This window comes from Drosophila rhopaloa, unplaced genomic scaffold (assembly GCF_018152115.1).
Source record: "Drosophila rhopaloa isolate 14029-0021.01 unplaced genomic scaffold, ASM1815211v1 contig_4, whole genome shotgun sequence".
Taxonomy (NCBI): Eukaryota; Metazoa; Arthropoda; class Insecta; order Diptera; family Drosophilidae; genus Drosophila; species Drosophila rhopaloa.
Window position 1 is genome coordinate 2,296,124 of NW_025335134.1, and position 23,870 is coordinate 2,319,993.

Consider the following 23,870-nt stretch of genomic DNA (forward strand, 5'->3'; position numbering starts at 1 on the left):
AAGAGGAGCTTAGGCATTTCAACCATCTGCAAGGAACAACGGATATAGCCGAGCACACCATCACACTTCGGGGAGATAAACCGCTGAAGCAGCGGTATTATCCCAAGAACCCTGCAATGCAGCGTATCATCAACGAGCAGGTGGACGAACTGCTGCAGGACGGACGAATCGAACCCTCTCGAAGTCCGCACAGCGCACCGCTGGTGTTGGTCCGAAAGAAGACAGGGGACATGTGGATGTGCGTTGACTATCGTCAACTCAAAAGACACTCCATACCCGACGCGTACCCGCTTCCGCGCATCAACCATATCCTGAAACGTCTACGAAACGCCCGGTTCATCTCCAGGGAGGAAGTGAGGGAAGTCTTCCGGCGCCTTCGAGAAGCGAATCTACGCTTAAATCGGGGTAAATGCAAGTTCTTCCAAAGAAGATTAGTGTATTTGGGTCACCTGATCATCGAGGAAGGCATCAGGACAGACCCCAACAAAATAGCGGCGATCCAGGGGCTACATCCCCCGACTAACGTCAAGGAACTTTGCCGCCATCTCGGAATCGCATCTTGGTACAGAAGTTTTGTCCAAAACTTTGCCTCCCTAGTACAACCAATGTCGCGACTCCTGAGGAAGGGAGTAAAGTGGACCTGGGAAGAACCCCAACAGCAGGCGTTCGATTCACTTAAAGCGCGACTGAAACTCCAACAGTATCAGTTCGACGTACTTTACCGGAAGGGTAAATACAACGTGGTCGCCGACGCCCTTTCCCGGCAACCACTCGGAAGACTCTAGTTACTCGCGGAACTTAAGTGCCACTGCAAATGGGTACAAAAGATGCAGGAGCAGGTCCAAAGACGTCCCGAGAAATTTCCGGACTACTCCCTTGATGATGGACAGCTCTATAAACACATAGGGCATCCCACAGACGTCAGAGTAAGCAACCCCTGGAAGCTGTGCGTGCCGCGAGAACAGCGCCAACGCGTGCTGGAAGACTGCCACGACCATCCCTCCGCCGGGCATCCGGAAGACGCTCAGGAGGATCGCCCAGCGTTACTTCTGGCCTGGACTTCATCGGGACGCGGTACGGTACGTCACTAGCTGTCTGACCTGCCAACAGTACAAGGTTAGTCAGTGTAAACCAGCCGTCAAGATGCTCACTCGCCAACCTACGGAGCCGTTCGCGCTCGTCGGAGCCGACTTCGTTGGACCCCTTCCCAGGACCCGGCGAGGAAACACCATGCTCTTGGTTTTCATCGATGTATTCTCCAAGTGGGTACAGCTCATCCCATTGAAGAAAGCCACCTCCGCCCAACTAGAGTTCGGATTCCGAGAAAGGATCCTCTCTCGCTTTGGAGCCCCCAGGAGGTTGATTTGCGACAACGGCACGCAATTCACCAGCCGAAGCTTCAGGGCGTTCTGCCGGAACAACGGTATTCAACTGGAATACACCGCTCCGTACTCCCCCCAGCAAAATCTGACGGAGCGCGCCAACCGCACTATCAAGACAATGATAGCACAATATGTGAATCAGGACCACCGGACATGGGACCAGCTACTGCCCGAGGTCTCCCTCGCCATTAACACCAGCACCTCAGATAGCACGGGGTTTAGTCCGGCTTACCGAGTACAAGGTCGGGAGCTTAGGTTGCCAGGTGCCCTCTTCGATGCGGTCGCATCCGACTTACATGACTCGCCATTGGATCCAACGGAACGAGCCAAAAGGCTTCAAGAAGCGTTCCGCACCGCCCTGGAAACCAACCAAATAGCTTCTCAGGAACAAAGTCGACACTACAACCTGAGACGACGCGCAACTAGGCTCGCAGTTGCTAGTCCGTCTTCACCATCTGTCCAAGCCCAACGAGGGCTTTAACGCAAAACTTGCACCGAAGTACGCAGGTCAGTTTAAGGTGGTGAAATTTCTATCATCGAATGTCGTGCGGCTATAGCAGGTAGACGGCCGGAAGAGGCGTACAGCTGGCATAGGCGATCTAAAGGAGTATCATCCGCGTGAAGGACAACACGACGACTCTACAGAAGGCCCCAGAAGGAGCGATTCTCAACACGCACCTGATGACGGGCCCGTTACACCTCTACAAGGGTAGACGTAATTGGCGTACCAGTCAACAAGCTACCTTAAAGCGGGAAATACGTAATAGTAAGCTAACTATTTGGACACCTTTCAGAGACAACCACATCCAGGCCCAAGATCGCCGGCGCGTGCGGTATCTCCGCCACATAGACGGTGTTAAATTAAATAAAAGGAAGATAAGTTGTGAAATTAAACCCCCAAGCCTGGCTACTAAAATTTAGTGAACTTTGCTGAGTGTTTTCGGGTCGGCTAGGTTACCGTATTGCGTTTCCGAGGTTTTTTTTCTCTACGCAACGCGGACACCAAAGCTACCCACGTGCTACTCCAGGTCGGCCAAGTTCTCGTGTTGCGTTTCCGAGGTCTCTACGCAATACGAACGCTTACCAGACTGGAGAAAAGCGCGGGAAACTATCGCCGGCCTTTTCTACTCACGCTCAGGCCCAGTCGACATCCCCGCGAGTTAAATTTGTGGCGGCCCCGTTTTCATGTTGCGTTTCCGAGGTTTGTTTTCTCTACGCAATACGAACGCTTGCCGGACCGGAAAAGCTATCACCGATCGCCCACGCTCAGGCCCAGTCGAAAATCCCTCTCGAGTTAATTTGTGGCGGTCCCGTTTTCGTGTTGCGTTTCCGAGGTTTGTTTTCTCTACGCAACACGGACAGCGAGGCTGTCCACGTGCTCGTTCGCGTCGGAAAAGTTCCCGTATTGTACTTCCGAGGCTTACTCAGCGCAATACGAACGCCCTCCGAACTGGGAGACGCGTAAAGTATCGCTAATACCTCACGTACACCCGCGTATTTACCCCCAACTGAGACCCCGGGTGCTAATTGGTGTCGCCCCAGTTGACATTACGCCTCCTAGCGATCTACTCTACGTAGAGGCAGAGACACAGGCCACGTGATCCCGAAAACAAAATCCCGGCGGCAACTCCCAGTCCCGTTTCGTCTCGTGTGTTTCTAAAAATTTAACTGTAGAGGACTCTGGCCGGACTGAAGTCTATCCCAGCCTATTAAGAAGTCCTTACAGTTTGCGCCCGAACAGGGACGACTCAGGGACGACCTAGGTATCCTGTAGGAGTTGGGTTTTCAGTATCAACCGCATGGCTTAAAGATTTTTTTTGATTAGGAGCACCCAAGATTTAAAAGCCTAGTTAAAGAGTAAATAGGGGAATCTGTACTGCCACTTTCGACAACGCCAATCTACTCCGCAACTGCGCCGCTTACCATGTGCATCCCAGCGACCAACTGCGCCGCACCCCGAGCGCTTACCCAGCCCGCTCACATCAGGAGCACTCCGGAGTCCAGCCGCGCCGCCGCCTGAGCGCCGCCTACTGAGGGCCCTCCGGAATCCACACTCATCAGGAGCATCCCAGTGGGCCACCTGCGCCGCTTACCGAGAGCGCTCCCAGAGACCGCTCACATCAGGAGCGATCCCAGAGATCAGCAGCGCCACACCCCGAGCGCTTGCCCAGCCCGCTCACCTCAGGAGCACCCCAGAGACCGCTCGCACCACGAGCAGCCCAGCGATCAGCAGCGCTCGCCCACCGAGCGCTCACACCAGGAGCACCCCGAAGGCCCGCTTCCCCGCCCTGCTTGCGCCCCCCAGCAGCGCCATCTACAGTGCCAGCTACAGCACTCACCGCGACGAGGAAACAATCGCCACGCTCACCGTGGACCCCGGATCACTCGCCGCCAGAGACTCGCTCCTGCGCCACCACCAGCCGCTAGTCGGGAGACCCAGCCACTCCCACCTCATCATCCAGCAGCCCCGTAACGCACGTGCATCGGAGGCGCAATATCAGCGAAACTCCCACATCAGCATCCACTTGACACCCACTCAGAGGCCCAACAGCAGCGGGCACCCAGCCACAACGTTCACCGGGTCCACCGATGAAAACGGACCTGGAACAGAAAGCGTCGGAGGACGCAGAACAAAAACCAGCTCCGTCAGCCTCCAGACAGATCGAGGAGGGGAGCTTCTCCGAATCCGACGACGCATTCACGACCCGAGCCATGGGGGTCAGGTGGATTTCCTACCGGCGGTAGGAACACCCACGGCCAGGTGGACGAACTGCGACCCCGGCTTGCATCGTTCATCAACCACAGCCCGGCGCTCGGGGAACGCTTTGCCGCATTGGACGCCATGTACCCGGAGGCTCCTACACCAAAGGTAGTGACCAACCGGTCCACCTCACCGATGCCCGGCGCAGGGGACACCTTTCTCTTCGTGCCGCCAGAACATGTCCGCAGCCGCATTCGCCGAGAAGCTTCGGGGGTGGGGCATCCTTTTCGATGGGCAAGCCGACCCCCTGCGTTTCATGGAACGAGTCGAGGAAGGCGCTGCAGCATACAGCGTACGTAACAGCGACCTCCCACGGGCCATCGCTGGACTACTATCGGGCCGCGCCGAAGGCTGATACCGAGCCTACCAGATGCACGCCGAGCCCTGGGAGACTTTCAGGCGAGATTTCTTGGAGTTTTTCCTCCCTCCACGGTACAACCAGCGCCAGGAGGATGCGAGGAGGACCCGCCATCAGCAAGGCGTCGAGCCTTTCTAGTTCTATGTGGTAGATGATGCAGCGGGCAAATTACTCGTTCGAACAGGAGCTCGAAAGGATTTACGAGAACCTGCTGCCGAAGTATCAACTGTTCATAAGGCGCCATGAATTCTCCTCGCTGAAAGGGTTAACGCAACTAGCCACCGCTTTCGAAATTGCTCGGGACCGAGACCCAGTACGACAAGCAGCACTAGTTCCACCCGCCAGTGGGAGCTACACTACGAGGAGCAGCCCTCCGCCCGGCCCTCGCCGACGACGCCTTTCGGGACACCGAACCCAGTTATATCAAACCGGATGATTGGCCCGAGCCTGTGGTCGCTGCGCCGAGGTGGGACACTTCGTCCGGGAATGCCAGAACCCACCAGTCCTATACTGCTGGGACTGCAGGAAACGTGGTACCCGCACCATTGACTGCTGACGCCAGTCGGGAAACAGCCGGGGTCGTCGCACACTCACGGAGCAGGCGGCGACCCACCCAGCGCTCCCCACCCTTAGATCCACCGCTCCGCTTGACGGGTGGCCGAATCGTCGCCACGGTTACCATCGAGGTTCAACTCTTCTCGGCAACCATCGACACGGGGGCCTCCAGAAGCTTTGTCAGCGAAGCGCTCGCCAACCGGCTCGATTCGGGTCGAAACATCAAAGAAGTTCGCACCCAAATATCCCTGGCGGACGGATCCCCGAAGGAACTCACCAAGGCCCTGCACGCACAAGTGCGCCTGGACCAACAACATGTCCGCATGACCCTCCTGGTCATGCCAACGATATTTCACAACTTGGCTACTTTGTGTTTTTCTTATTCTGTGTAATTTTTTTAATTTCTATCACTTATTTGGATATTTCAGACCCGGTGCGAGCCCCCAAATGTAAAGTTGGTATTATAAGTGGTATATTTAAATTAACAGTACGTTGAGATATTAAATAAATGATCAATGTTTACAGCAACGTTCTTAGCTTCTAATTTTAACTTAAGCAACTGAAGACAACTTTAGGCAACTTTGACGACTTTTAAATGCGACCGCTTCTTACGACTTCCTTTTGCGAATGAATCTCCGTCGTAATTTCTTCTCCGGTTTCTCATTCAGCTGTTCTCTAGATCGCTGAATACCATTCACAACGAGGGAGTTGTATACTAGCTGTCCTCTTCTGCCTTAACCCTTAACTTATATATTTAAAAACTTAACATCTAATGAGACCTTCAGTGGCTGGAACTTAATAATGCCTTCAATGGCTGAGATACTGGGTTTAAGTGTGTGAGATGAGAGGCGCCTTAAGCGTCCTCACAACCGGAAGAAAATGAAAATTGCTTTGATAAAACCCACCGATGGGAATAAACGAAACAAAAATACAAAATTCGAAGCGCAGGAAAAAAAACACGACCGTTCACTTTGAAAGTCAAAGACGATATAAAAATATTTAAAGGAAAAATTTAAGTTAAATTAAGTTAAGATCAAATTAATTTGTATCTTCTAAATATAAAAAGAGACTGTGACGATCCCGTCTGACGCGCTAGGCCGCCACAATATATATTTAAGCAACAGTTGTCTAAGTTTCACATTATTACAATTAGTATGTAAGAGATATAAAATGAAGTATTATAATTTAATCGCTTAACCGATCAAATGGATTTTTGGGTATAAAAACAAAATAGGTCAAGTTTGGTTCCGCACCACCCGCCCGAGGTGGCAACCATAGAGAAAAATACCGGAAAATAGAGAAAATACCAAACCTTTCTTGGTGAGAAAGGTCCAAAAAGGCTCTTGGACTTCGAAACGATCGGTCGCGCACGCGGACAAAATAGGTAAAGAAAACACGTGTGAAAGAAAACGCGGTCGGTAGGAAATAAGGTTAGTAAATCAGTGTAATCGGCGCAGTGAAACACAGGGACGATTTAAAAACAACTAATTAAACTGAGTGAACTCGTACGAAAAGAAACGTCGAGCCTGATTGTTATACATTTTATTTTTACCCCGTACCCCTTTGTTCCCCGAGTGATTCAGGCCATTAGTGACTGATGACCCAATTGGAAGCGGTAAAATTTTTGCACCATATACATACACGTTATCCCGATCTACGCATCCTCTCCTCATATCCTACCGCGAAGTGGCAGATCCCTTCGTATCCTATTAACTCCGACGGTGAGACTGAAGATCCTCTCACTGGCCCCATTAATCCCACATGTTAGCGGAAAGGCAGATCCTTCCGACTAATCAAACTTGCTTCCAGCCGATAAACCACGATAGAATCCGGCTGCGGCCCCGCCCGAAGGTCCAGCCCGTGGGATTCTTGGCCCCTCGAACCACGCATCTCGGCCAACCACGATAGAATCCGGCTGCGGCCTCGCCCGATGGTCCAGCCCGTGGGATTCTTGGCCCCTCGGACCACGTATCTCGGCCAACCACGATAGAATCCGGCTGCGGCCTCGCCCGGAGGTCCAGCCCGTGGGATTCTTGGCCCCTCGGACCACGTATCTCGGCCAATCACGATAGAATCCGGCTGCGGCCTACCCCGAAGGTCCAGCCCGTGGAATTTTCCGTCCCGGAAGGACTTGGTGTTCTGATGTTATCGTACCCTCGAGGGTCCTGGAACACCACCCCTCGAGCGAATACGCGTAGAATCTTCGGGATAATTGATCAAAAATCGTCGTTCGCCACGCGAACATTACTCTCTAGCCCTATGTCTTAGTGACTTTACAAATTTCTTGTAAAAGGACCTCTGGATCCGACTGAGAGTTGTATCCTGGCCAGAGAGCATCCTTACAAGTGGCGCCCGAACAGGGACCTGAGGCTAACTAGAGCAATACCAAAGTGGCCTAAAGACCCACTAAGATAAAGATCTTTATCCCGAAGGATCGCGCCCCTGCCGAGTGTTACAACTGTTAGAGCAAAAGGAAAGGCAAAGGAAAAGGAAAAGCAAAGGAAAAGGAAGAAGTTTCACGTATTACAATAAACCATGGCTAATACGAAGGAGTCCGACGGCGAGTACGAGGAAGCCGATTCGATAGAAAACCCAGGCGTAGGAGTACGATGGATTTATGCCCTGCGTAAAGATGAGTTAGCCGCTCTAGCACTCGAGTTCGGGTTTAGCGCCGACGGCACCGTATCAGAAACGCAGAAGGCGTTCGCTACACTCGTAAGCACAGGATCGTTTCCAGAATCGGTGTGGAAACGACTCGCTCAACTACAGGAGCAGTACAGTTCGAGAGCCGTCACTCCGAACCGTCTAGGAGGCGACAAAGGGTTCATGCCGGGAGCCAAGATAACCCAAGTTGACCAGAGTCAGGCTCCATATTTCGCCGGCCATTGTTCTCCCGGAAGACTGACAAGCTATCGAGGTGTCCATACCGGCACGTCACGAGATTTTATCGCCTCATCACTCGGAAATCATGGCGCGTCGAAGCCGCCGGAGTCAGAAGTTCCACTCATTATCACTCTTCCTCGTCATTTACTAGCCGAGCGGATGCATAAATGGAATCTACGATTCGACGGGACGTCGGACCCGCTGACCTTGATCGCTGAACTTGAAGAGAAGAAAGCAACCTACGGAATCAACCAGAAGGAAGTACCCCGTGCCATGTCAGAGATTTTGGAGGGTAGTGCAGCGCGATGGTTCCGCACGAGCCGCTTACAGACAGCTACGTGGGCAGAGTTTCGCGCACGAGTTCTTAAGTTTCTTCCTGCCCCCACGTTACTTCGAGCGACTAGAGGACGAAATCCGAGCTCACATCCAGCGAGCGGATGAGACATTTAAGGAATATTTGGTCGAGTTGAGGACCAAGATGCAGCAAGCCGGATACCAAAAGGAAGAAGAACTCTATCGGATCTACGAAAATATGGCACCGGAATATCGTCTGTATATAAGACGCCACGAGTTCGCGACGCTGGAGCAATTAACCCAAATGGCAGCGGAATACGAAAGTGTGAGGCAGCTGACGTCGAGTCGCGCAGGTATTCCTAGGACGGTGACTGCAGACCGGGATAGGGCCAACGCCCGTCTGACGCCGAACCCCTTTCGAGGCCACGGGGTACCCGTTCAAGGAGGGAATGTAACTCACCGATTGATCAGACAGCCCCTCTCGAACGTCGACGTACAGCAAGCTTGTAGTAGATGTGGAGAAGTCGGTCACTTTAGGCGGGGTTGTACTAACCCACGTCTGAACTTTTGTTGGGACTGCGGTCGAAGGAACACATTGACCGTCGACAGTTGTCGCCGAGATGCCCCGGAAAACGAACAACGTCTTCGCCGACATGCGGGCGCAGCGAAGACGAACGCAGTAACAGCCCGGCACCAAGAAACCCACCATTAAGGATAAGCAACGGCCTGATCACCGCTTCCGTGCTGATCGGAGGCCGATGGGTGGATGCCACGGTGGATACGGGAGCGTCGAGGAGCTTTGCGAGTGAAGGGTACGCTCGTATGGTAGCAAGACCTGAGGAGATGCAGGAGATCATCACTACGATAGCGTTAGCTGATCGGTCAAGCCTGACAGTGAAGAAGCTATGGCGTTCTTGCGAGGAGTTAGCAGGCACGCGAGAGTGGATGCCATTCTTGGTGATTCTAACCATGTTGAATCGCGTGATATTAGGTATGGATTTCTTGGCGGCAATGGGAACACGGATACAATGCGGAGAAGCTACCTTAAAGGTAAAATTGAGCCCGTTGGTGGAAGACCCCCGACTGCGGCCGACCAAAGTCGATCGGATGTCATCAGAGGATACGAACTCGGAAATACTCGAAGGAAGGAGTATGACGGTTCTAGGGGGTCAGGAACCCGACGATAAGGTATACAGAGCAGAGTGAGGTCCCCGCACACAACCGGATCATGTGTCAGATGGCCCCATCAGGAGAATTAAAGAACGGCCGAGGAGACGGAACCGGGAGGCACGACGGACCGGGAAGGGCCTTGGAGGACTTTCCGGATGAAATCGACGAAGCAGAGGGTGAAGAACCAACGGCGGAAGAGAATGGTCTGAGACCCGACCAGCGGGAATTCATCACTTGCGAGTTGGCGCTTTTCAAGGAGCTTCAAGGTGTATCACACGTGGCAGAGCATCGGATTATAATGCGAGACGATAAACCCTTGAAACAAAGGTACTACCCAAGGAATCCGGCAATGCAGAGCGTGATCGACACCCAAGTGGACGAACTACTCCGCGAAGACGCCATCGAACCTTCGCGGAGTCCGCATAGCGCACCCATAGTGTTGGTCAAAAAGAAGACGTGTGAATGGCGCATGTGTGTTGATTATAGACAATAGATCCCGTCCCCAGGATCAACCACATTCTGGAGAAGCTACGATAAGCCCGATACATTTCGACGCTGGACTTAAAGCACGGTTATTGGCAAATACCCATGGCCAAGGACAGCCGCCAATTCACGGCCTTCACCGTTCCGGGCAGAGGCCTATACCACTGGAAGGTCATGCCCTTCGGGCTTCACTCGGCCAGCGCAACCTTCCAACGCACTTTGGATGGCATGATCGGTGCGGACATGGAGCCGTTCGCCTTCGCCTATTTGGACGATATCATCGTTATAGGCGCCACGGAGGAACAACATTTGTCCAACCTGGCCGAAGTCTTCCGTAGACTGCGGAGGGCGAACCTGAAGGTGAATCCAAAGAAGTGCGCGTTCTTCAGGAGGAGGTTAGTTTACCTAGGCCACGTGATTAGTGCCGAAGGAGTCCAAACCGACCCGGAGAAAGTGACGGCCATTACCAACCTTAAGTCCCCTACCTGTCTCAAGGAGCTCCGACAGTGGCTAGGCATGGCATCTTGGTATCGCCGGTTCGTCTCTAACTTCGCAACCGTGGTACAACCGATGACGGCCCTGTTGAAGAAAGGCCGGAAGTGGTTGTGGGGTCCCGAGCAACAGAGTGCGTTGGAAGAGGTGAAAAGGAGGTTAACCACCGCCCCCGTGTTAGGATGTCCCGACTTCGGCAAGACGTTTGTGTTGCAAACTGACGCTAGCGACGTGGGACTAGGAGCAGTCTTGTCGCAAGATATCGAAGGCCAGGAGAGGGTCATCGCGTACGCCAGCCGTCGACTCACGGCCACGGAGGGCAATTATACGACTACGGAAAAAGAGTGTCTGGCCATTATATGGGCCATTAGGAAAATGAGGTGCTACTTGGAAGGGTATCGGTTCGAAGTGTTTACCGACCACCTAGCCCTCAAATGGTTGAACTCCATCGAAAGCCCCTCCGGTCGGGTAGCCAGATGGGCGCTGGAGTTGCAACAATTCCAGTTCGACGTGCGGTACCGCCGAGGCAAATTGAACGTGGTGGCGGACGCGTTATCCCGGCAACCCTGTGAAGTCTTGCAACAGATGGCCGAAGTGGAGACACCCTGTAAATGGATCCAAGGTATGCAAGTTAAGATAAGAGAGTACCCCGAGAAGTTCTCAGACTACATGACGGAAAATGGACAACTGTACCGGAATTTGGGACATAGAGCGGATGACGAGGACTACTTCCCATATAAACTGTGCGTCCCTAGTTCAATTTGGGTCCGAGTCCTCCGAGAATGCCACGACGCACCCACGGCTGGACATTTTGGCGTCCGAATAACCGTTTTTCGACTATCTCAGAGGTATTTCTGGCCCGGCATGTTTAGAGACGCGAAGCGTTACGTCCAGCGCTGCGAGTCGTGCCAGAAGCTTAAAACCGCCCAGACGAAGGCGGCAGGCAAAATGCTAACCCGCGTAACTAGCGGACCGTTTGACGTTCTATGCACAGACTTTGTCGGCCCGCTACCTCGGTCGAAGCACGGAAACACCATGCTCCTCGTATTTCATGACATCTTTTCCAAATGGCTGGAGTTACGGAAAGCTACCGCCGCCCAGGTTCAGAAGGCATTCCGGGAACGGATACTGGGTCGGGTCGGCATCCCTCGGAAGTTCGTCTGCGATAATGGTACTCAATTTACCAGTCGCACTTTGAAAGAGTACTTCAGCGCGATAGGGGTAGAGGTCCAATATACTACCCCATACTGTCCACAAGAGAACCCTACCGAGAGGACGAATCGGACTGTCAAGACGAGCTGTTACCGGAAATAGCGCTCGCCATCAACGCAAGTGTATCAGACTCGACGGGATACAGTCCCGCCTTTCTGACGCAAGGACGCGAACCCAGACTCCCTACTATGTTATACGACGAGGTCTAAGGACCCCGCAGGAAAAGCGCTCCAACTCAGAGGAATCTTCGACATCGTCAGATCCAACCTCCAACGTCCTTCCCAAGAGCAAGCACGTCATTAAAACCTTCGACGCCGTGAGTGGAGACCGAAGCTCCCCTCTCGAAGGCAGCCGAAGGTTTCGCCTCCAAATTGGCCCCCAAATATGACGGTCCCTACACCGTGATGAGGTTCATATCCCCTAACCTTGTTCAGTTGCGACGCCCCGGAGAAAGACGTTCACGCTCCGCCAACATCAGCCAACTGAAACCCTATTACTCTCCGAGGCGTCACGAGAGGTTAAGTAGGATACAAGGTCATACGGTAATTTCTAAGCTGAATTGTACTAACACACCCTATGTTATTAGCTAAGTATTCTAAGTCGAGGTTTCACTGCACCGATAGGTAGGGAACTTAAACAATAAGGGTCTCGTATCTATAAGTTTAGTCTCCGCTTTCAGATGGAAGAAGTCATCGAGTTGTCGGATGGTTCCGACGATACTGAATCTTTTCATCACGACCTTTCTGATCGCGACGAGTGGGTCGCGGAAGGATACAGCGGAGGAGATTCGGACACATCGGAAGACGAAGAGGGAGAGATCGTAGAGGACCAGGTTACTGACGATGGCCAAGGTGAAGAAGACATACACGGCGGCGCTGAGTCTTCCGACGACCAGGAGCCTGGGGGTACAGGAAGGTCGCGGTTTGCGGGCATGTGGAGCCCTAAACCCGGCGAGACACGACGACCCGATCGACCTTCAGCAGCGTTCAACGTCGAGGACGACTCCAGCGAGCGACAGCGACGAACGCGACGAGGGATTACACGAGAGGTCGTCGCTCACAGGGGCCAGGGTATTACGCACCGCGAGAAGACGACGAACAGCCGTGGACCAGGCGAGATCCTCGAGGCGGTCACCCGCGATACACCGAGTCCCACCAACGTCCCTCCATTGAACACTCGTGTCATCGTACGGTCGAAGACCAAGTCAGCCGCTGGGAAGGGCATGTCGCGATGATGCGCATCGAGGTCAAGTCGGTCGTGTTTAAGACACCCTGGATACACGCCGAAGGTCCTTACGTAGACGAACCTCCATCACCACCGCTGCCCCCCGCTCTGAATTTTGACGCGACGTTCCGTCCCCAGGCAGAGGTCCCGACGTCCCCCCGTCAGCCGCCGTGCTCGCCGAAGAAGACCCGCACGCAGGAAACGCAGACATCCCCGACTTGCTGGCAGCGTTCGCTGAAACAGACCCGTGTCCAGTCTGTCCAGACGTCGCCAACTTACCGACAGCGTCCAGGCGGCCCAGACATCCCCGGTCCGACTACGACGCTCACCACGGGAGACCGGAGGGCAGGAGGCGAAGCGTTGCCGCGTGAGTTCACACCCCGGGACTCACCACGTGAAGTATTTTACGGAGTGCGAGTTGACGACCGACAGCGAGGACGGGGTAGAAGATCGCCCCCTGTTCCGTCGGGTATTCCAGAACTCGGAGGCAGCAGAGGCCAGTACGGCAGACCCGGAACCGTCGGACGAGGCCGAGGAGGACGACGTCGCGGTCCAATCGACGTCACACCAATCCCTGATCTGCGCACCGCCAGGAGCACCACTGACCGAATGGGAGGACGGAGTTCTCGATCAGGTCTTGACCGAGATCCAGGGGACCGGTTGGGACGGGTCGTTCATAGAGGAGTTGACCTCATCCATAGCAACTCCGGAAGTACCTCGAGACGAGTTAGCCCCGTTACCTGAAGGTTGGACTGGGACGGGCAAACTGCGGCGATTGCCGACATCGGCCATTCGTCTGATCGCCGAGAGGGCGGCCGAACAAGCCGGACGAGGACACCGCGTTCGCTTCGCCGTTAAGGGGATGGATTGGCATTACATCGACACCGTGAAGAGCGACGGACGCTCATCATCAGCCCCCGGTACGAAAGGGAGGGGTGTGACGATCCCGCCTGACGGCTAGGCCGCCACAATATATATTTAAGCAACAGTTGTCTATGTTTCACATTATTACCATTAGTATGTAAGAGATATAAAATGAAGTATTATAATTTAGTAATGGTTAAGCGAACATTTTTGGGTATAAAACCAAAATAGGTCAAGTTTGGTTCCGCACCACCCGCCCGAGGTGGCAACCATAGAGAAAAATACTGGAAAATAGAGAAAATACCAAACCAACCTGGGTGGGAAAGGTCCAAAAGGATGAGAGGGTCACACGGCGGTTTCCGGCACGCTCTCGGCTCTTGGACTTCGAAACGATCGGTCGCGCACGCGGACAAAATAAGTGAAGAAAACACGTGTGAAAGAAAACGCGGTCGGTAGGAAATAAGGTTAGTGAATCAGTGTAATCGGCGCAGTGAAGCACAGGGACGATTTAAAAACAACGAATTAAACTGAGTGAACTCGTACGAAAAGAAGCGTCGAGCCGGATTGTTATACATTTTATTTTTACCCCGTACCCCTTTGTTCCCCGAGTGATTCAGGCCATTAGTGACTGATGACCCAATTGGAAGCGGTAAATTATTTGCACCATATACATACACGTTATCCCGATCTACTGAATTTCATCCACTAACCTGCCTGCATAGTGAGGCGGAAGATCCCCTCATTCTCCTACTTAAATAAAAGGGGTCTGCATGTTCACCATATAGTCCTAGAAGCTTTACCCATAGGCTTAACTTTAGTATGGGTCGCTCCGTTAATTCGCTGAGCGTCCTCTTTGTGCGGCTACTTGACTCCTCCTCCCTCCTTAGCTGTTGCTAGACCGCTACCATCCATCGGGATTTGTGGGAAGTTTTAAGACTCCTCAAAAAAGTAATTAAGATATAAGCATTCATTCGTCTTTGACTTTCAAAGTGAACGTTCGTGTTTTTTTTCTGCGCTTCGAATTTTGTATTTTGTTTTCGTTTATTCCCATCGGTGGGTTTTATCAAAACAATTTTAATTTTCTTCCGGTTATTTAAACATAAATTTAAACTCCGTTCGCTTCGCGAGTGCACTTTGTATTAATACTAATAAATTGTTTTAGTTTTCGTAATTCTTATCTGTGTTTTCTTTTCTTATATCCCCGCCGTTTCTCTTTTGTGCATGCACTTCAACTTATTTACGCTCCCGCTCTCTTCCTCTCTTTGCTTTGAAAGTTCTAAGCGTGCAGTTTCTGCGCTCTTGCGGTACTTATAACTGCTCGCTTATAAATTTCAATTCGCTTTCTTGGTACAGTGGTCCCAATAAATAAAATGAATAATAAAAATTTAGTCTGCTTCTGCAAAAAATGCAGCCTCGTAATCAGAGCTGACCAGTCTAATATGACTTGCTGGCTGTGTGAAAATATGGTGCACACTAAGTGCGCCGGTTTTACTGGCCGGACAAGTGATGACCTTTCAAAGGGGCCCAATTTGCAGTTTTGTTGTGACGCGTGTGTCGAGGTTGCGAACGAGATGAAATCGTTCATACACCAAACTAAAGGCGGCCTGATGGGACTGATTAGCTGATTCGGAGTTGCTAGAGATAGTTTTCGCCGAGCTGATGATCTCCTCTCTGCGCTGGACTCGCAGTTTAATAGTCGTAAGCTATTAGAAGAGTCCCCTAAGCGCAAAAAGGCCTCTGGTGGTAAGGAGCAAAAGGGGAACACCCCGCAACCGAAATCAAAAGATCAACAGAGCATTCCGGCGGATCAACACCTGATTGCAGCAAGCCCTTAAATGTTGCTAAGATCAGCATGCAACCAGGGACTTTGAAGAATTCCGATTTGTGGATTCACAATTAGCGGATCCACCTATCTTTTAGAATGTAGCATCACTACCACAAGGGACTACTGAGTCAGGACAACCGGCTCAAGTTCGTTTTGCAGAAACAATGTCTGCTCCACCGAAATCCCTTTCAGTGGTTCCACTAAAGAAAAAAATTTTCGTTTCTCGGCTTTCCCCTGATCAAACATCTTCTGATGTATTGTCTTATATACAAGACAAAACTAAAGCCGATTGTAATAGTGTAAAGGTGGAAAAGTTTAAGTTTTCTTATGCTAGAGACATTTCATCTTTCAAGATAACTGTCCCTAACGAGCTTTTTGAAGCTATATGCTCGGGCGACTTTTGGCCGGATAATATGGTTGTAAAAGAGTTCGAGGCTAAGATAAAGAAGAAGGGCCCCGTGGGAGTAAAACTTCCTAGTCGAGGCCAAACCAGCGTACCAATTTCAAAAAACTAACTTCTAACCTCCTTCTTTCCTATCAGAATGCAAGAAGTTTGCGTAGCAAACTCATTGTTTTCCGATAGCCTTTCCTTTGCATCTCATATTATTGTTATTCAGTCATTGAGATTTTTCAACGACTATCCTTTAAACTCGAAATAATAACGCTTAACGATATAATTAGTTAAACGTTATAATAAGAATTTTTATTGTTGCGGATAATATTGGAGGATACAGAAAATATATGCCAATATATTGAGCGCGCGCAATGAATGTTCATGAGAGAGTGATCCCGCTTTAGATAATTAGCGCAGATAAAACTCTCTATCTGACGATGCTGCCGATAAGCGCTGAAGTCGAGCGGCCGAGAGAGAGAGAGAGAGTCGGCTTGCGACCAACGAAGGCGAGAACATAAGCAATTAGTATGTAATACGAAAGCTTTGTTTGAGTTTTATCTATAAATTAGGTGGCGGCTGCTGCTTGTCCCGACATTCTCCCCCCAGTTGGGCCTGGCTTCCAACTTCGTCCTTAAGGGGCAAAAGGAACAGCTTAGATACTGCGCGCTTGGTGGTTCCAGATGAAGTTCTGATCACCGCCACTCGAGCCACTCCGTCCCTACCAGATACCAGTTCAACGATTATTCCGAGCGGCCACTTCTTCGGGGGTAGGTTCTCGTCCTTGACCAGCACCACATCGTTGACTGCCAAAGCAGGGCCGGATTTAAGCCATTTGGAGCGTTGCTGAAGGAGGCTTAAGTATTCCTCTTTCCATCGGGACCAAGAATTGAGGACCCCACAGCCCGGTAAAAATGATGCTTGGCAGTTTTGACTGCCGCTTCCCAGAGTCCGCCGAAGTGCGGAGATCGAGGAGGAATAAAATGCCATTCGATGGACACAATCGTCGCTGATAAAGAGCCGCCGCAGCTCACTTAGCTCGTTTCTGGCTCCAACCAAATTTGTAGCGTTGTCCGACCAAATGTGTTGTGGCTTTCGGCGGATGCATATAAACCGTTTTAGTGCCTGTAAGAACGCAGTAGTGGATAAATCCTTTACGAGCTCCAAGTGGACGGCCTTTGTAGCAAAACAAATGAAGACGCTCACGTAGCATTTTACCGGAGCCTTATTACGAACTTCTGGCTTGTAATGGAATGGCCCACAAAAATCCACGCCAGAGACTCCAAAGACTTGGCAACCGTTGACTCTTTGTTCCGGGAGATCAGCCATAATGTGCTCCAGCAGGCGGGGCTTGGACCGGAAGCATCGGATGAATTTGTGCAACGCCTTCGTCACCGTTTTCCTCCCCCCAATTGGCCAATATTGGGATCGGATCAAAGCCAAAAGAGCACGAGGTCCCGTGTGTAAATTTCGCTCATGGAAATCAACAATTATAGCAAGAGTGACTGGGTGGCTTCTAGGGAGTATAATTGGATGACGACTATCAAAATCCAACGGCGAATTCTTCAGGCGACCATCTACACGCAGTAGACCGAACTTATCCAAGAAGGGTGAAGATGTGGCAAGTACGCTGGACGACGATATCTCTTTGCCATTCTGAAGCGACCTTATATCATCCCAAAAATGCACCCGCTGTACCAACCGCAATAAAAGTTGAGTTCCAGACTTGATATCTCCTGCGGTGATTCCCTTGTGGCGTATTCGATGACAAAACTTGTGCACATAAGCAAATACCCGCTGCAGAGATGAGAAGGAATTAGCGTACTTGGAGGCAGCTATTATGACATACGGCGACTGAATGAGCAAAACCTTTGCGCGCAGTTCCAGGGTCGGCCTCTCAGCTGGGACCGCAACTGGCCACTCATCTTGAGGACCAAGAAGAAACGGAGGACCATGTGCCCACAGCTCATCAACGATCAACTCATTAGGAAGAGCACCACGGGACACGATGTCCGCCGGATTCAAGGACGTGGGAAAATAGCGCCACTCCATCGTTCTGGTTAACTCCTGGATCGTCGCAACTCGATTGGCAACGAAAACATTAAACTGGGCAGGCTCCTCTCAAATCCAGGACAGCGCCACTGCAGAATCGCACCAACAATAATGCTTCCCAGCGTACATCTTTAGATTAGCTACTTCTGATATAAGCCGCGCCAGCAATTCTGCTCCTGATAGTTTCAGTTTCGGCACCGTAACAGTCTTTAGCGGCGCCACTCGAGACTTCGAGCAAAGCAGGTGACTTCCCGCTCCTGTACCCCTTGAGACGACATAAATACAGGCACCATAAGCCTCGATGCTAGCGTCACAAAATCCATGAATCTCCAAATCGGTCGGTGATGATAGTGACCATCTGGGAAAATCGGCCCTCTGAGCCATAGCGAAGCTGCAGCAAATTTTTTCCCAATCAGAGTGAAGAGCCTGAGGAAGACTCTCATCCCAAGACAACTTCTCACGGCACAGCTTCTGAAGAAAGATCTTTGACCTTGTGATGACTGGCCCGACAAGTCCTAAAGGATCATACAACCGGGCGATTGAGGAAAGGACGATGCGCCTAGTTGGATTTAAGGTTGACTGAAGGCCCTCAAATGAAAATAGCAAGCGATCAGTAGCAGGATCCCAAGCGAGGCCCAGAGTTTTCGTAAAGTTGCTGCCGTCATCAAATCTCAGAAACGACTCCCGATCCTCTTCCGGCACATCAGACAACACCGCAGCTACGTTGGAGCACCACTTTCTCAAGCGAAATTGACCCTTGGCAAGGATCCCTGATGTTTGCTGCATGATGTTGACAGCTTCAGCCACAGAAGCACCTCCAGAAATTAGATCGTCCACGTAAAAGTCGCGTCGCAGAATCTCGGCCCCCTTTAGAAACATCGACTGCTCATCCTCGGCCAATTGATGCATTGCTCGCACTGACAAAAATGACGCTGGTTTTGTTCCATAAGTTACAGTGTCAAGTTTAAAAACCTGCAACTCGTCCTGGGTGGAATCCCGCCAAAGGATACACTGTAAATGGCTGTCCTCAGGGAAAACTCTGACACATCGGTACATTTTGCAGATATCTCCTGTAATGGCCACCCGATGGTAACGGAACCTTAACAGGATGTGAAGCAACTTTGGCTGTATAACTGGGCCGGACATCAACACGTCATTCAACGAATACCCAGAAGTGGTAGCAGCAGATCCATCGAAAACAACCCTGAGCTTGGTTGTTGAACTGTCCTCTTTCAAAACACAGTGGTGAGGTAGGAAGTACTGAGGAGTGAGGCTCGCATTAGCAGGAACTGCAGACATATGGCCCAACTCCAAATACTCTTTTATAAACTCAGCATACTGATTCTTCAATTGAGGGTGACGACTGAGCTTCCTTTCTAGAGAGAGAAATCGACGCACGGCTTGGGGATACGATTCTCCCAGCAAATCAGAACTGCATTTCAACGGCAGCCTCACAGCATAAGCGCCTGACTTGAGCCGAGTAGAGTGTTGCACAAAATGCGCTTCGCAATCCAGCTCTTCCTTTGTCCACTTCACTATTGGTTCGGAGCAGTCCTCTATTTCCCAGAACTCTTCGTGACATCCTTGCAGGCTGTGGCTACGAGTGACCTTCTCTCAACAGGTGAACCGCCTCCACACACAACCCATCCAAGTCGGGTTTTCTGCAGCAACGGTAGGCCAGCTGAGAGCTGAACTTGTCCAACACACAGCAATTCATAAAAGAGGCTGGCTCCGATGAGCAAATCGATACGCTGTGGTCGAAAGAATTCTGGATCAGCGAGATTAAGATTGCATGGTATATTCCAATTGGAGACATCTAAGCAGAAACTAGGCTGGAGATCCGTAATGTTGCCAGCGACGACTGCACTAATAAGAGACGAGTATTCTGAACAGTGAGAACGTAGGAGCACATCAACAGAGAATCCGTCCGTCGCATAGCCGGTATCGCCAATTCCAGACACCGACTTGAATGATTTGCATTTACGCAACTGCAGCTGATTAGCCAATCGGGACGTAATCATGTGTACTTGAGATCCAGAATCCAGAAGCGCTCGGCAAGGAACAAAAATACCAGCGCGGCTCCTAACAAGTATGTTCGCTGTTGCAAGCAAAGCTATATCGCCGCTACGACCTTGGGCAATTAAGGCATTGACTGTGGATGGCGATGAGGCTAGAGGTTCAGAACCCTCGGATGAGGAGGAAATGGGTAAAGCAACTGGCAGATGGCCGCTAGAAGACTGCGAGTCCAGAAAATGCAGCAAACTGTGATGCCGTCTCCCACAGCTGTGGCAATTATTAGCGACGCAGTCTCGCAGGTGATGGCCGGTTCTGAGACATTTTCGACAAAGACCAAGTCGCCTAGCCTCGCCTAGGCGGCTCTCAGGGGACAACAGCAGAAACCTTGGACACGCAGGCACCTCATGGGACCTCCCAAAGCATAATATACAGGTAGCGGGAGGGGCATTAGTAATAATGAAGGCGGATCTATTGTTATTAGCAACTCTACGTCTTCCCACCTGAGTGCCTGGTGCGTATGCGGCCATGGCCACATCCACAGCCTCGAGAGTCCTGCATCGTTGCTCCAGGAATTCCGCCATCGAGTCCCACGTAGGAATAAGGTCTGAATTGATGGCAGTCTGGCCTTCCTCCCACTTCGCCTGGGTAGCTGGGTCCAATCTTTGAAGAAGCACCTGGACGATGATGCAGCCGGCAATTTGTTGCGTCATTCCCAAATTCTTCAAGGCCCGCATATGGGCATTGAACTTATCTGAGAATCCTCGTAGACCTGCCACTGAGCCACCTTCCACGACACAGAGGCCTAGAATCTCGTTCACATGAGCCTGAAATATTAAACGACGGTTACTAAATCGCTTTTCCAAAAGACCCAATGCAACGTCATAATTTTCCTCGGAAGTTACCAAGGACCGAACTGCTTCTAACGCTGAGTCGCGAACACAGGATCGTAGCCTCTGCAGCTTTTCCACCTTGCTTATATGTGGATTTCCGCCTACCATAGTTGAGAAGATAGATTGGAACTCAGACCACTCGGAGTATCCTCCACTAAAGGTAGGGAGCGGAATAGGCGGCAGAGCTTGAAAGCTGCGACTGAGCCCTGGGTCTGGCATAGAGGAGATCCCGTTGGTGAGAGTTGAGTGGGCAGCCATTTGATCAGAGCGTCGCAAGGTTTCGTGCTCTATTTCAGCGTGCATCGTCGCGACGAGCTCCGACACGGTCCATCGCAAGTCGCTGCCGATCTCCGAAATGTCTAATTCTTCAAGATTCCCGTGGATGGCCTTGAAGTCATCGTACACTGAGACTAACTGGCCATGACGCACGTGGAGCATGGCGTCCTCCACGCTTGAAATTGGGTGAAGGGCTCCTTGTATCCTCTTCAAATCCTGGAGGAGAGCATTGGCCTTGCATTTCAAAATAGCACTCCGAGGTAGAGTGGGTGAACCTGCGTCTGCCGCGCTGGCATCCATCGCCACTAGTCTCAAATTACGACCAATTTAACAAAGCTAAACTGCAGCGAAATTAGTATTATTATTTTTATTTATTTGTATTTTCGTATTATTTTATTATTTTTTTGTATTATTTATTATTTATTTTATTATTTAATAATAGTTTTAATTTGCTCGCGACGAATACAACCTGTCCCACTGTGCACGGCCGCTAAGCTGAAGCCAAATTTAATATTACAAATTGTTTAATAATATTATATAATAATATTTCGTATTTGACCACGGCGAACGCAATCTGTCCCACTGTGCACACAAGAACCGTACCCGAATTAGCGGCTGTATGTTTGTATAACGGTTTGTGCGCTGGCGAATGCACTCGAAAACGGAATGCATGTATGCATGTATGTATACGTAGGTAGCAGGTGCACTAAATAACGGACCGGGTGGCAATTGACGACCGGCATGCACTTTATAACTATTTTTGGTTATGAAACTTTATATGTATGTTTATTTATTTTAAACAATGATATGCACAGTAGTGTATATATGTGTATATTTTAGAAACTTTATTTTACTTTCGCGAATTAATAATTGTTTCAAAATATCACGTCGGGGTCACCAATGTTCAGTCATTGAGATTTTTCAATGACAATCCTTTAAACTCGAAATAATAACGCCGATATAATTAGTTAAACGTTATAATAAGAATTTTTATTGTTGCGGATAATATTGGAGGATACAGAAAATATATGCCAATATATTGAGCGCGCGCAATGAATGTTCATGAGAGAGTGATCCCGCTTTAGATAATTAGCGCAGATAAAGCTCTCTATCTGACGATGCTGCCGATAAGCTCTGAAGTCGAGCGGCCGAGAGAGAGAGAGAGTCGGCTTGCGACCAACGAAGGCGAGAACATAAGCAATTAGTATGAAATACGAAAGCTTTGTTTGAGTTTTATCTATAAATTAGGTGGCGGCTGCTGCTTGTCCCGACAATTGTGTTTACAGAAACTTGGTTAAAGCCGGAGATCTTTAGTTCCGAAGTTTTTCCAGGTAAGTACACAATATACGTCCCCCTAGACGGGGAGGTGGAGTCTTAATTGTAGTTGATTCAAACCTCCCGTCTGAGGAGTTATTTTTTGAGGAATTCAATACCATTGAATTTATTTGTGTAAAGTTATCGCTTCCTGGTAGCTCTATATACATAACTTGCTCATATATTCCGCAGTTGTCTGAACTTCCCAATTATTTAAATCACCTTTCCGTTATTAAGTCCCTTGCAAATAAGCTTTCCGATAGGGATTAGTTGGTAGTTCTAGGTGATTTTAATATACCTGGAGTTACTTGGTCCACTGAGGATGAATCGAATGTCTTACCACCTATAGCACAGCATGATTTTATTGATGGCCTGCTTGACATTTCTCTATCTCAAGTAAACCATGTTCGAAATTCATTAGGTCGCCTACTTCATATGTGTTTTGTTTCAAATCCTGAAAGTGTGTTTCTGTCCAGAGTAGCACCACTCACGCAACCTGAAGATCCATATCACCCAACAATCGAACTTTCATTTGATACAGGTAGAGTTATAGAAGAAAAATGAGAAAAATCCAAATGAATGCATTGTTTTTGCAAGGCAGACTTTCTGAGGCTACATAATTTTGTTTCTGGCTTTGATTGTTCTGATCTTTACTTATGCAATAATATGTCCGATGCAAATAATGTTTTTTACACTGCAATAAACCCATTTTTTAATTCCTGTGTTTCGTGGTACTATCCGTCAGTTTCCAACAAATCACCTTGGTTTAGCAAAGAGTTAACACACTTAAGAAATGTAAAGTCCAGACTTTTCAGGAAATATAAAAATACCGGTTCTCAATCTGTTTTTACTAGATATCTAAGTGCTCGGTCAAGATTTACCGTGCTTAATGCTGAGTGTTATAATAGTTACTTAAACCGTTGTAAGGTCCAGTTCTCTCAGGACCCGAAACAGTTTTATAATTTTGTTAACACCAAGCGTAAATCTAATTCTTATCCTTCCTCGCTGCCACAGATAAGGCAATAGCCGATTACACCATGTAGAAGTCAAACCTCATATTCTGTCCCACTTTAACAGAAAGCTCTCTTCTTTTGGATCTTCTTCGTATTAAGCCTGTTTATTCGCCGGGCCCGATGGTATTCCAGGGTGCGTGCTTAGGTATTGCGCTAAGGCCCTGTGCAAACGTCTTCACAAGTTGTTTACCTTATCTCTAGAAACTTCCCAATTCCCAAATATTTTTAAGGAATCATTTTTTATTCATCTTTTCAAAAAAGGTAACAAGTAAGAAGCCAGTAACTACGGGGGTATTTCTAAGTTGTCAGCTATTCCAAAGCTTTTTGAAAAAATCATTACTCCTCATTTGCAGCACTTTTGTAGATCAATCATTTCTCCGTGTCAACACGGATTTATTAAACGTAGATCCACAAT

General features: G+C 50.0%; 4 protein-coding genes across 4 annotated transcripts; 1 reads left to right on the plus strand and 3 right to left on the minus strand.

Annotated features, from left to right (window-relative positions):
• The first annotated feature begins 827 nt into the window (after positions 1-827).
• LOC123038064 lies at positions 828-5,523 on the plus strand. The gene is made up of 7 exons (XM_044461523.1): positions 828-1,079; positions 1,111-1,815; positions 3,320-4,123; positions 4,188-4,648; positions 4,765-4,967; positions 5,027-5,391; positions 5,485-5,523. The coding sequence occupies exons 1-7, from the start codon at positions 828-830 to the stop codon at positions 5,521-5,523; spliced, it is 2,829 nt and encodes a 942-aa protein (XP_044317458.1).
• A 10,932-nt stretch (positions 5,524-16,455) lies between these two features.
• LOC123038065 lies at positions 16,456-17,946 on the minus strand. The gene has a single exon (XM_044461524.1). The coding sequence runs from the start codon at positions 17,944-17,946 to the stop codon at positions 16,456-16,458; it is 1,491 nt and encodes a 496-aa protein (XP_044317459.1).
• Positions 17,947-18,015: 69 nt separating this feature from the next.
• Positions 18,016-18,855, minus strand: LOC123038066. Its single transcript, XM_044461525.1, has one exon. The coding sequence runs from the start codon at positions 18,853-18,855 to the stop codon at positions 18,016-18,018; it is 840 nt and encodes a 279-aa protein (XP_044317460.1).
• A 647-nt stretch (positions 18,856-19,502) lies between these two features.
• On the minus strand, positions 19,503-21,428 carry LOC123038067. The gene has a single exon (XM_044461526.1). It carries the CDS (start codon positions 21,426-21,428, stop codon positions 19,503-19,505), a length of 1,926 nt encoding a protein of 641 aa, XP_044317461.1.
• Positions 21,429-23,870: the final 2,442 nt, after the last annotated feature.

Coding starts and splice junctions, on each gene's coding strand:
- LOC123038064 (XM_044461523.1), top strand. CDS start 828: ATGCAGGAGCAGGTCCAAAGACGTCCCGAGAAATTTCCGGACTACTCC. Junction 1,816..3,319: donor GACGCGCAACTAGGCTCGCA/GTTGCTAGTCCG, acceptor TGTGCATCCCAG/CGACCAACTGCGCCGCACCC. Junction 5,392..5,484: donor ATGTCCGCATGACCCTCCTG/GTCATGCCAACG, acceptor TGGATATTTCAG/ACCCGGTGCGAGCCCCCAAA.
- LOC123038065 (XM_044461524.1), bottom strand. CDS start 17,946: ATGGAGTGGCGCTATTTTCCCACGTCCTTGAATCCGGCGGACATCGTG.
- LOC123038066 (XM_044461525.1), bottom strand. CDS start 18,855: ATGCATCAATTGGCCGAGGATGAGCAGTCGATGTTTCTAAAGGGGGCC.
- LOC123038067 (XM_044461526.1), bottom strand. CDS start 21,428: ATGGATGCCAGCGCGGCAGACGCAGGTTCACCCACTCTACCTCGGAGT.